This window comes from Chiloscyllium plagiosum, chromosome 20 (genome assembly GCF_004010195.1).
Source record: "Chiloscyllium plagiosum isolate BGI_BamShark_2017 chromosome 20, ASM401019v2, whole genome shotgun sequence".
NCBI lineage: Eukaryota > Metazoa > Chordata > Chondrichthyes > Orectolobiformes > Hemiscylliidae > Chiloscyllium > Chiloscyllium plagiosum.
Window position 1 is genome coordinate 61,759,115 of NC_057729.1, and position 13,194 is coordinate 61,772,308.

General features: G+C 43.7%; 1 protein-coding gene across 1 annotated transcript in view; it reads right to left on the reverse strand.

Annotated features, from left to right (window-relative positions):
- Positions 1-361: 361 nt before the first annotated feature.
- Positions 362-13,194, reverse strand: part of ahcy (adenosylhomocysteinase) — a 102,280-nt gene continuing 89,447 nt past the window's right edge. The window contains exons 8-9 of the mRNA XM_043710997.1: positions 5,594-5,788; positions 362-694 (exon numbers count right to left, since the gene is read on the reverse strand). Coding sequence (XP_043566932.1) covers positions 563-694; positions 5,594-5,788 — 327 coding nt within the window. The 3' untranslated portion in view covers positions 362-562. The remainder of the gene's footprint in view (positions 695-5,593; positions 5,789-13,194) is intronic.

The window sequence follows — 13,194 nt, forward strand, 5'->3', positions numbered from 1 at the left end:
TTGTCCTAGTGCTGTCTAATTCTGGTTTCTAATGGTATATGAATGATAAGGCTCTTTGCCATCTCTTATAATTTGGACATTCCTCCTATAGTCAACATATTTTCATGCCTGTGGATGATGTTATCATGCAACTTTCCTAACCTTCATTTCAATAATTAAACTATCATTGATACCTTTTGCTTTCTCTTCTAAGTACTAACTTGATAGAGCATGCCCTTTTTCAGGTATATCCTTTTCCTGCTAGTGGCAACTGGAGTCTTTCATGATTAATTCCAAAATGAATAGTTAAATATAAACATTTAAAGATAAGTGTCTTACCCAATTACTTGATTAAACCTATATTTTAAACTAATTGACTAAATTTAACATTTTTAAAGATTTTATTTCAATATCAATACAGATACAAAATTAAGATGCTTTGGTGATTGAATGACCACAACTGCTTAACAGCAGAACAATAAATTTTTGCAGGACTTTGTAAGAACCATTACAGATGCCAACAAAACAAATCCTTCAGAGGAATGTTGCTGTGCTTTGGTTTTCTTTGAATTCAGTAGAATGTTCAGTATCTGTAATGGTCTGGTTTAAAAGGCCCATCTTGAGGAATTCCAAGGTAAGATGCCTGATCTGATGTTAGTTTGGTTAATTTCACTCCCAGTTTCTCTAAGTGTGCAGCTGCCACAGCTTCATCCAGCTGGAAAAAACAAAATGTAAACGTTAAGACAACACAGCTAGTGCAATCTTTTACAATGAAGTTTATAATAGAAATATGGATGTCTCAGGAGAAAACATTGCACACAACAATTGCAAGGTAGTCACAAATTTATTGTGTGTTGAGGTAATAAGAGTGAAAATGGGAAGTAGGACTAAGGCAGCTGGTACTCTGCCAAAGATGGACAAGGAGATGTAGGATGTATATGAAAGCAGAATTACAGGAATAGAAGAATAATGATGTTTCAAAGGCTCTAACCCATAAATTGTGCCCTCAATCAGAAAAGTGACAATGTTAAGGAGCATAAGAAACAAATCAAGAAATTCCAATCCTATTAGTCTAACATCAGTTGTGGTGAAGTTACCAGAACCTTATTAGGGACAGAGACTACACAACTGGACAAAACATGAGCTGATCAGAGATCCTCACGCATTTGTAAAGAGTCAAATGCAAGAAACCTATTTGAATTTTTCAGGTGATAATTAAATAGAGGCAGTTTATTGGTGTAGGTAAGGTATTAACACAGCATCGCACCCACATCCAATGAATGAATAAAAATATTTACAAGGTGCAGAGTGTTATAGACAAACATGGAATGATGTAGTTGTAACCTCACGACTCCATAAAAAATAATGTTTAGGATGATTGCTTCTGTCGATGAAGGTCTGAAGGCATGTCTAAGACCTAACAGAATGACAGAACAGGTGTGTGTGTTAATTGGGTTTATGATGTTGCATCAACATAAGACAGCAGTGGTTAATGGGATGTGAATTTTATAGTGCGTGGCTAACTGAAATAAAAGCTTCCACTGAAAGTGTGGGCAAGGACTCTGTTTAAATAATTAACATTTAGCTTGGAAGTCAGACAGGGGTATTGTTGTTTTCTGAAAATGAGCCTGATGACTGGTGAAAGAATGAACAATGTAGACCTAGGATAGTTCTTTACTAAAGACAAAGCAAGGTATGGACTTACCGTACAGAAGCAAGACATAAAATAATTTGGAATTGGAGCCTGACAATTTGGACACTGAAGGAGATTTGGATAGATTAACTTTCATTGATAAATTTTATTTAAAAAATGGTCTGTTGATTGCTAATGTGGCATGGTCAGATTTAAACAAATTTAGAAAGGCTGAGGACAATATTATAGAAGTCAGTGTTGTTCAGAGAACAGCCAATGTTGCTCCTTTAAGGAGGACAGTCAGGTAATCCAGGAAATTATAGGCCGCTAAACCTTACATCAGTGGTAAGGGAATTAATTGGAAAAGATTCTAACAGACATGATCACATCTGGAAGAGAATGGACTTATTAGGGATGGCCAGCATGGCTTTGCGTTCGGAAGATGGGGGTGGTCGTGTCTCAAGTTTTTTTGAGGAAATGACAAAGATGTTTGATGAGGCTAGGGCTGTGGATGTTGTTTACATTGACAAGAGCGCCTGACAAGGTATCTCATGGTAGGCAGATCCAGGAGATTAAGTCACATGGGATCCACAGTGAGTTTGGGCCAAAATTGGCTGAATCATACAAGGCTGAAAATGTGTTGCTGGAAAAGTGCAGTAGGTCAGGCAGCATCCAAGAAGCGGGAGAATCGATGATTCGGGCATGAGCCCTTCTTCAGGAATGAGTAAAGTGTGCCAAGCAGGCTAAAATAAAAGGTAGGGAGAAGGGACTTGGGGGAGGGGTGTTGGAAATGCGACAGGTGGAAGGGGGTTAAGGTGAGCCCGGTCCCAGCAAGCAAACTGCCGGTCCTGGTAATCACACTGCTAGTTCCAGTAATCACAATGCTCCCCAACCGAACCTCCACTCCCGGCACCATCCCCTGCAAACGTTAGAAATGCAAAACGTGCGCCCACCCCTCCCCCTTACTTCCCTCCAATGTCCCAAGGGATCCTTCCATATCTCCCACAAATTCACCTGCACCTCCACACACATCATTTACTGCATCCGCTGCACCCGATGTGGCCTCCTCTATATTGGGGAGACAGGCCGCCTACTTGCGGAACGTTTCAGAGAACACCTCTGGGACACCCGGATCAACCAACCCAGACACCCAGTGGCTCAACACTTTAATTCCCCCTCCCACTCCGCCAAGGACATGTAGGTCCTTGGACTCCTCCATCGCCAGACCATAGCAACACGATGGCCGGAGGAAGAGTGCCTCATCTTTTGCCTACGAACCCTCCAACCACAAGGAATGAACTCAGATTTCTCCAGTTTCCTCAATTCCCCTCCCCCCACCTTGTCTCAGTCCCAACCCTCGAACTCGGCACCACCTTCCTAACCTGCAATCTTCTTCCTGACCTCTCTGCCCCCTTCGCCCCCACCCCTACTCCAGCCTATCACCCTCACCTTAACCTCCTTGCACCTATCGCATTTCTAACACCCCTTCCCCCTACCTTTTATCTTACCCTGCTTGGCACACTTGCCTCATTCCTGAAGAAGGTCTCATGCCCGAAACATCGATTCTCCTGCTCCTTGGATGCTGCCTGATCTCCAGCATCTGCAGTCCTCACTTTCTCCCTGAATCCTACAAGACAGAGGGTAGCTGTAGTGGGGTTGTTTTATTACTGAGGCCAGTGGTGCTCTGCAAGGATCAGTGCAGGGGCCTGTTTATAATTTTTTAAATTCACTCATGGGATATTGTGTCACTGTTGGACCAATATTTAAATATATACAAGATTCGATGATAGTACTGATGGTCTTATTACTAAGACTACAGCCAACAAAAATTGTTGGGAGTTGTAGATAATGAGGAAGGATATCAAAGGATGCAGCAGGATACTAATCAGTTGGAAAGTTGGGCAGAGAAATGGCAGATGGACTTTAATCTGGATAGGTGTGTGATGATGCATTTGGGAGGTCAAATGCAAGGGGAAAATCTACAGTAAATGGCAGGAACTTATGGGCATTGATATAGAGAGATCTTGGCGTGCAAGTCCATTGGCCCCTGAAAATGACAAGGAAGAGTCATAGAGATGTACAACATGGAAACAGATCCTTTGGTCCAATTTGTCCATGCCAACTAGATATCCTAAATTAATAGAACATAGAACATAGAAGAATACAGCGCAGTACAGGCCCTTTGGCCCTCGATGTTGCGCCGATCCAAGCCCACCTAACCTATACTAACCCACTATCCTCCATATACCTATCCAATGCCCGCTTAAATGCCCATAAAGAGGGAGAGTCCACCACTGCTACTGGCAGGGCATTCCATGAACTTACGACTCGCTGAGTGAAGAACCTAACGTGCCTCCACATCCTTCCTATAGTATGGCGACCAAAACTGCACATAATATTCCAGATGCGGCCGTACCAGTGTCTTATACAACTGCATCATGACCTCCGGACTCCGGAACTCAATTCCTCTACCGATAAAAGCCAGTACGCCATATGCCTTCCTCACCGCACTATTTACCTGGGTGGCAACTTTCAGAGATCTGTGTACATGGACACCAAGATCCCTCTGCTCATCCACACTACCAAGTATCCGACCATTAGCCCAGTACCCCATCTTTTTGTTATTCTTCCCAAAGTGAGTCACCTCACACTTAGCTACATTGTATTCCATTTGCCACCTTTCTGCCCAGCTCTGCAGCTTCTCTATATCCTGCTGTAACCTGCCACATCCTTCCTCATTGTCAACAACTCCTCCGACTTTCGTGTCATCCGCAAACTTGCTCACCCAACGTTCTAACCCCTCTTCCAGGTCATTTATAAAAATGACAAACAGCAATGGTCCCAAAACAGATCCTTGCGGAACACCGCTATTGACGGCACTCCATGAAGAAACTTTGCCATCAACTACTACCCTCTGTCTTCTTCCATCCCGCCAATTCCTAATCCAAACCTCCAACTCACCCTCAATGCCATACCTCCGTATTTTTTGCAGTAGCCTACCATGGGGAACCTTATCAAACGCCTTACTAAAATCCATATATACCACATCTACCGCTTTCCCCTCATCAACCTCCTTCGTCACCTTTTCAAAGAATTCAATAAGGTTTGTGAGGCACGACCTGCCCTTCACAAAACCATGCTGACTATCCTTGATCACATTATTCCTATCCAGATGTGCATAAATCCTATTCCTTACAATTCTCTCTAAGACTTTGCCCACAACAGAAGTGAGACTCACCGGCCTATAGTTACTAGACACCGTTAATCTAGTCCCATTTGCCTGCATTTGGCCCAAATCCCTCTAAACTGTTCATATTCATACCCATCCAGAGGCCTTTAAAATCTCGGAATTGTACCAGCCTCCACCACCTCTGGCAACTCATTCCATACATGCACCACCCTCTGCATAAATAAATTTCCCCTTTAATTCCTTTTAAATATTTCCCCTCTCACCTTAAACCAATGCCTTTTAGCTTTAAACTCCCCCATCCCAGAGAGCGCGAGCTTGGCTATTTACCCTATTCATGCCCCTCATGATTTTATAAGCCTCTATATGGCCATCCCTCAGCCTCCGATTCTCCAGGGCAAACAGCCCAGCCTATTCAGCCTCTCCCCATGGCTCAAAGCCTCCAACCCTGACAAAATCCTTGTACTGTAAATCTTTTCTGAACTCTTTCAAGTTTCAGCATGTCCTTTGTATAGCAGGGAGACCAGAATTGCATGCATGATTCCAAAAGTGGCCTCACCAATGTCCTGTACAGCCACAACATAACCTCCCAACTCCTATACTCAATACACACTGACCAATAAAAGTAAGCGTACCAAACTCCTTGGCAAAAATATTTGACGAATTCAAATCTTTTCCATACTCCATATTTAAAAGTTATGAACAGGATAAAAAATTATAAATTTAAACTTTGCATAATAAAACCTCCAGGTAAAATTGGTCTATGTATTTTCGTACATAAATTTAAATCTCACCTTCTTTGGCAGGAAGTGTACACCCACTGGGTATTTGCCAGGGTTGGTCCACAACTCTATCTGTGCCAGAACTTGGTTGGTGAAAGAGTTGCTCATCACAAAGCTGGGATGACCCATCGCACAGCCAAGATTCACCAAGCGACCCTCAGCAAGAACAATGATGTGGCGACCATTCTTGAGCTGATAGCGATCCACCTGAAAGCCAGAACATAGCTTGCAACTTAACCTGATTACCAGGTAATGAGTGTCATCCCCTAAGCAAAGTCAAAACAAAGTTATCGCATCCTATGCATGCCATACAATCACCTCTTGTCACATCTGTCTATTCTGGGACAGACTAGAAATAAAATAGTGTGCATCAGCAAATAACTACAGCAAATGTTAATGGCAGGCATGTGCCATTTGTCATGGCTGTTTTTTCCCCTCGCTCTTCAGCTTTTCAAAATTTATAAATGATTCAAACTTGTTTAGGAAGTAGGTAATAGTGTAAATACATGGTGAGAACAGTTGCCGTTTCAAGGATGACACACAGCATAGTAAAAATGGGCAGACGAATGGCAGATAAAGTTGAATACGGAGAAATGGTACTACAGGAAACTTTGCTTTAACCAGGGAGGCAATGGCCTAGACTATTATCACTAGACTATTAATCCAGAAACTCAGCTAATGTCCAGGGAACCCAGGTTTGAATCCTTCTACGGCAGATGATAGAATTTGAATTCAACAAAACAAAACTGGAATTAAGAATCCACTGATGACCATGAGACCATCGACAGTCAGGAAAACCTATGAGGTTCACTAATGTCTGCTATCCTCATCGAATCTGCCCTACATGTGATTCCAGACCCACAGCAATGTGAGTGACTCTCAACTGCACTCTGAAATGAAACTGGATGTTTCACCTGGCATCAACTTAGAACACAGTGGAAGAAACAGCCCTGTCAACTCTCAGAAGTATACCCCACAAATAAAGCCCCACATCACTGCTCCTGGATATCACCTGTCTCACTGGCAAGTCAGATCCAGAAGAGATGGCAGCACAGTAGTACACAGTCAGGAGGGAGTTGCCCTGGGAGTCCTCAACATGGACTCCGGACCAATGAAGTCTCATGGCTTCAGTGTAAACATGCACAAGGAAACTGAAGAAGGTCTTTTGCCCGAAACATCGATTCTCCTGCTCCTAGAATGCTGCCTGACCTGCTGTGCTTTTCCAAAACCACACTCTCGACTCTAATCTCCAGCATCTGCAGTCCTCACATTCGCCTACAAGGAAACTCCTGCTGATCACCATGTACGGTCCACCCTTGGCTGATGAACTGGTAGTCCTTGCAGTTGAGCAACACTTGGAGGAAGCACCCAGGATGGCAAGGGCACAAAATATACTTGGATGGGTGGAGGGGGCAGATTTCAATGTCCACCACCAAGATTAGCTCAGCAGTAGTGCTACTGATCGAGCTGGTCGAATCCTAAAGGACATAGCTGCTAGACTGGGTCTATGGCAGATGCTAAAGAAACCAACAAGGGAAAAACATACTTGACCTCATCCTTACCAACCTGCCAGCTACAGGTGCATGGGTCCACGATAGTATCAGTAAAAGTGACCACTGCACAGTTCTTGTGGTGACAAAGTCCCGCCTTCAGAGCAAATCCTCCGTGTTGTGTGGCAATATCACTGTGCTAAATGGGACAGACTTTGAACAGATCTAGCATCTCAAGACTAGGCATCTATGGAGGTACTGTTGGCCACCAACAGCAGCAGAATTGTACACCAGCACAACCTGTAACCTCATGACCTGCCATTTCCCCCACTCGACCATTACTATCAAGCCAGGGGATCAATCCTGGTTCAATGGAGAGTGCAGGAGGGCATGCCAGGAACAGCACCTAGTATATCAGAAGTTGAGGAGTCAACCTGGTGAAGCCAAAGACTGCTTGCATGTGAAACAGCATAAGCAGTGAGTGATTAGGTTAGATTCCCTACAGTGTGAGGGTCCATATCGACCCTCCAAAGAGTAACCCACCCCGATCCATTTCCCTCTAATGCACCCAGGCATTTGGCATGGCCAATTCACCTAGCCTGCACATCTTTGGACTATGGGAGGAAACCAGAGCACCACGTAGACACAGGGAGGATGTTCAAACTCCACACGGTCACCCAAGGCTGGAATCGAACCTAGGTCCCTGGTGCTGAGGCAGCAATGCTAATCACTGAGCCACTGTGCCACCCGATAGACAGAGCTAAGCGATCCTACAATCAAAGGATCAGATCTAAGTCTGCAGTCCTGCCACATCCAGTTTTGAACGGAGGACGACAATTTAAAATCACTGGAGGCGGTGGCTCCAGAAATATCCCCATCCTCAATGATGGAAGAGCCCAGCACATCAGTCATAGAATTTGAATTCAGTAAAACAAAACTGGAATTAAGAATCCACTGATGACCATGAAACCAGCCCAGCACACAAGATAAGGTGGCAGCTTTCCTAGCAATCTTCAGCCAGGTGTGCCGAGTAGAAGATGCATCTCTACCTCCTCCAACTGTCCCCAACATCACAGATACAGTCTTCAGCCAATTCACTTTACTCCACGTGATATCACGAAACAGTTGGAGGCACTGGGCACTGCAAAGTCTACAGGCCCTGACAACATTTCAGCAACAATACCAAAGACTTGTGATCCGGACCTTGCTGCTACCCGAACCAAGCTCTTCTAGTGCATTTACAACACTGGCATCTAGCCAATGTGGAAAATTGCCCAAATATGTCCTATACATAAAAAGCAACACAAATCCAATGGGTCCAATTACCACCCCATTAGCCTACTCTTGATCATGAGTGAAGTGATGGAAAGTATTAACACTGCTATCATTAGCACTTGCTCAGTGACCCTGGGTTCTACCAGGGTCACTCAGCTCCTCACCTCATTACAGCCTTGGTTCAAACATGGACAAAAGAATGAATTCCAGAGGTGAGGTGAGAGTGACAGTCCTTGATATCAAGGCTGCATTCAACTGAGCGTAGCATCAGGGAGCCCTGGCAAAACTGGAATCAATGGCTATCAAGGGATGAACTCTCCAGTGGTTGGAGTCATACCTGACACAAAGGAAGATGGTTGTGGTTGTTGGAGATTAGTCATCTCAGCTCCAGGACATGTCTGCAGGAGTTCCTCAGGGTAGAGATCTAGGCCCAGCCATGTTCAGCTGCTTCGTCAATGACCTTCCCTCCATCATTAGGGCAGAAGTGGGGATGGTTGTCGATGATTACACAATGTTCAGTACCATTCACGACTCCTCAGATACTGAAGCAGTCTGTGTCCAAATGCAACAAGATCTGGACAATATCGAGGCTTGGATGACAAGTGGCAAGTAATATTCATCCCATATAAAAGCCAGGATATGACCTTCAGTAATAAGAGAGAATCTCACCACTGCTCCTTGACATTCAATGGTGCTACCATCATTGAATACCCCATTATCAAATTCCTGGAAGTTATCAGTGATTAGAAATGCAATTGGACTCGCCATAAACACATGGTCCAAGAACAGATCAGAGGCTAGGAATACTATGGCTAGTAACTCACCTTCTGACTCCCCAGAGCCTGTTCACCATCTACAAGTGGTGGAGGCTGGTACAACTGCAACACTAAGAGGCATTTGGATAGGGTATATGAATCGAAAGGGTTTGGAGGGACATGGGCCAGGTGCTGGCAGATGGGACTAGATTGGGTTGAGATATCTGGTCGGCATGGACGGGTTGGACCGAAGGGTCTGTTTCCATGCTGTACATCTGACTCTATGACTCTACAAGGCACAAGTCAGGAATGCAATGGAATACCCTCTACTTGCCTAGATAATTGGAGCCCCATCACTCAATAAGCTTGACACCATCCAAACAAAGCAACCCACTTGATTGCCACCACATCCTCAAGCATCCATTCTCTCTATCACTGATGCTCAGTAGCAGCTGTATGTACCACCTACAAAGATGTACTGCATAAATTCACTGAAGGTCCTCAGACAGCACCTTCCAAACCCACGACCACTTTCATCTAGGACACAGTCAGCAGATACATGGGAACACCACCACCTTCAAGTTCCCCTCTAAGCCACTCGTCATCCTCTCTTGGAAATATAATGGCAGTCCTTCACTGTCACTGGGTCAAAATACTGAAATTCCCCTTCTCATAGCATTGTGGGTCAATCGACAGCAGGTGGACTGCAGCAATTCAAGGCAGCAGCTCACCACCAACTTCACCGGGGCAACTAGGGATGGAAATAAATGCTGGCCAGCCAGCAACCCTGAAATTCCACAAAAATGAATAAATTTTTAAAAATTCATTTCAGCCTCCTCCAGTGGTCCCAGTTTTACAGGTAGTCTTCAGCCAATTCAAAGCATCCCACGTGATATCAAAAATGACTGGTGATAATGGATGCTGTAAAGGCTACGGGTCCTGACAACATTTCAGCAACAGTACTGAAGCCTTATGCTCCAAAATGTGCTGCTCCACTAGTCAAGCTCTTCTAGTACAGTTACAACACTGACATCTATCTTACAATATGGAAAATTGCCTGGATAAATCCTATACATAAAAAGCAGGACAAATCCAACCCAAGCAAATTACTGTCTCGAGACTACTCTCGATCATTAGTGAAATGATGAAAGGTGTCATCAATAACGCTATCAAGCAGCACCTGCTCAACAAAGTTTGGTTCCGCCAGGGCCACCAACTCTTGACTTTGTTACAGCCTTGGTTGAAACATGCACAAAACAGCTGAATTCCGGAGGGGAGAAGAGAGTGACAGTGCTTCACATCAAGGCTGCATTCAACAGTGTGTGGCATCAATGGATCCTAGCAAAACTGGAATCAATGGGTGTTGGGGGCAAACTTGCTGGATTGGAGTCATCCCTGGTACATTGAAGATTGCTGTGCCTGTTGAAAGTCTATCATCGCAGCTCCAGGACATATCTGTAGGAGTTCCTCAGGATGGTGCCCGAGGCCCAACCATCTTCAGTTGTTTCATCAATGACCTTCCCTCCATAAGGTGAGAGAGGTGGGTATATTCGCCAATGATTGCAGAGTGTTCAGCATCATTCATGACACTTCAGATATTAAAGCAGTGCATGTTCAAAAAGATCTGGACAATATTTAGGCTTGGCCTAACCAATGACAGGTAACATTTGCACCTCAAAAATGCCAGGCTATGACATGACTAAGAGACAATATAACCACCATTCCTTGACATTCAATGGTGTTACCACCCAGAATTCCCCACTGTCAACATCCTGACAATTGACCAGAAACTCAACTGGACTTGCTACATAAAAACAGTGGTTGCAAGAACAGGTCAGAGGCTAGGAATACTGCGGTGAGTAACTCATCTCCTGACTTCTCAAAATCTGTTCCCCTACATAACATGAGTCAGGAGTGTGATCAAATACTCACCACTTGCCTGGATAGGTGCAGCCCCAACACCACAATAAACTTGACAGCATCCAGACAAAACAACTCACTTGATTCACACCACGTCCTCAAGCATCCACTCCCTCACCAACCAATGCTCAGTACACACTGCAGAAATTCAAAGATCTTCAGACAGAACCTTCCAAAAGCATGATCACTTCTATCTAAAAAGTGAAGGGCAGACAATGCACGGGAGCACCACCACCTTCAAATTCCCCTTCAAGCCACTCATCACCCTAATTTGGAAATTTACTGCTGCGCCTTCACTGCCACTGGATCAAAATTTTGGAATTCCCTTCCTAATAACATTGTAGGTTGACCCACATCAGATGGACTGCAGTGGCTCAAGGAGGCAGCTCACTATCATCTTCTCAATGACAACTAGAGACAGTCACCAAATGCTGACAAGCTAGCAACGCCATATTTCACAAATGAATAAAAAACTGGCACCTTACGAACCGGTATTCTTGTTAAACTGGCGAAAATTATATTTCTCAAATACCAGAAGTGCACTATATTACCATGATATCCAAGCGGTCAGTTGGTAAGTGAGTGTGAGATGGCTCTCTGCCAGTAAATAATGTGAAAAATCACAACACGTTATAATCTAACAGGTTTATTTGGAGCACTAGCTTTCGAGCGCTGCTCCTTCATGAGGTAGTTGTGCAGCAGAACCGTAAGACACAAGTTATAGCAAAAGATTAGTGTTATGTAATTGAAACAATACATTAAACAAACCTCGATTGTTGTAAAACCTTTCATCTTTTAGAATGGGTCGCAGGTTTCGATTCATTAATGTGTAAATCCCAGAACCTGTTTTAAGTCAAACTCTCAAGATAACTTAAGGTTAGCGAGTTTTGAGAAGGTTAAGATTGTATGCGTGTGTCAATTAACCAGTTTATTTGATCAGCTAGCACACTTTGGGTCCCGTAGGGGCCAATCAATAAAGTTTGTTGTACTTAAAGTGTTATCTGTTTAAAGATCATTTAAAAAAATTATTTTTGATTTTGGACTAAAATGGAAAGAAAAACTTTTTTCAAAACAAATCATTGTGGAAGGAACTGGTATACTTGCAAATAAAAATAAACTTGCTAAGTCATATTTACACTGCTGCTTTAATCATGGGGGAAGGCTGTTTGCAAACAGCTGGCACCAAAGTGTGTACACTTTGAGATTCAAACAGCAGATTGCTGATTGTTTTATGGAATAGCGACCAATTGTGGCTGTCAAAGGCCATTAAGCCTGACACCGTCTGATTGGTTCCTGGATAGCTGAACAACTTGTGGGTGGCCCACTTGGAATGAACTGCCAGAGGAAGTGGTTAATGCAGTTGGAGTTACATTTAAAAGATATTTGGACAGGTATACAAAAAAGGAAAGGTTTAGAGGGATATGGGCCAAATGCAGGCAAAAGAGACTAGTTTAGTTTGGGAAACTTGAATCGTTTGTTGGACAAAAGAGTATGTGCTCTATGTCTCCACAACATCTACTGCCCTGCCCCAATCATCTTTGTCACTTCCTCAAAAAAAACTCAATCAAAAAACACAACCTTCCCCACATAAAGCCATGCTGCCAAATGCTAATACATCTGTATTTTTCCAAATGTGAGTTAATTCTATCCCTAAGAAACTTCCCCAATGCTATAACCTGATGTCATGAGATTTGTAACTTCATTATCACAGACTTAAGGCTCATTGGCATGTCATTGCCTGGGTTATCCCTGTTGTCCTCCTTAAATAAAAAACGATTGGAGGTGTAGTGGACAGCAAAGAAGTTACCTCATTACACCAGGATCTTGATCAGATGGGCCAATGGTCTGAGAAGTGGCAGATGGAGTTAATTTCGGTAAATGCGAGATGCTGAATTTTGGGAAAGCAAATCTTAGCAGGAATTATACACTTAATGGTAAGGTCCTAGGGAGTGTTGCTGAACAAAGAGACCTTGGAATACAGGTTCATAGCTCCTTGAAAGTGGAGTCGCAGGTAGATAGGATAGTGAAGAGGCCCTTTGGTATGCTTTCCTTTATTAGTCAGAGTATTGAGTACAGGAGTTGGGAGGTCATGTTGCGGCTGGTACAGGGCATCGGTTAGGCCACTGTTGGAATATTGCGTGCAATTCTAGCCTCCTTCCTATTGGAAAGTTGT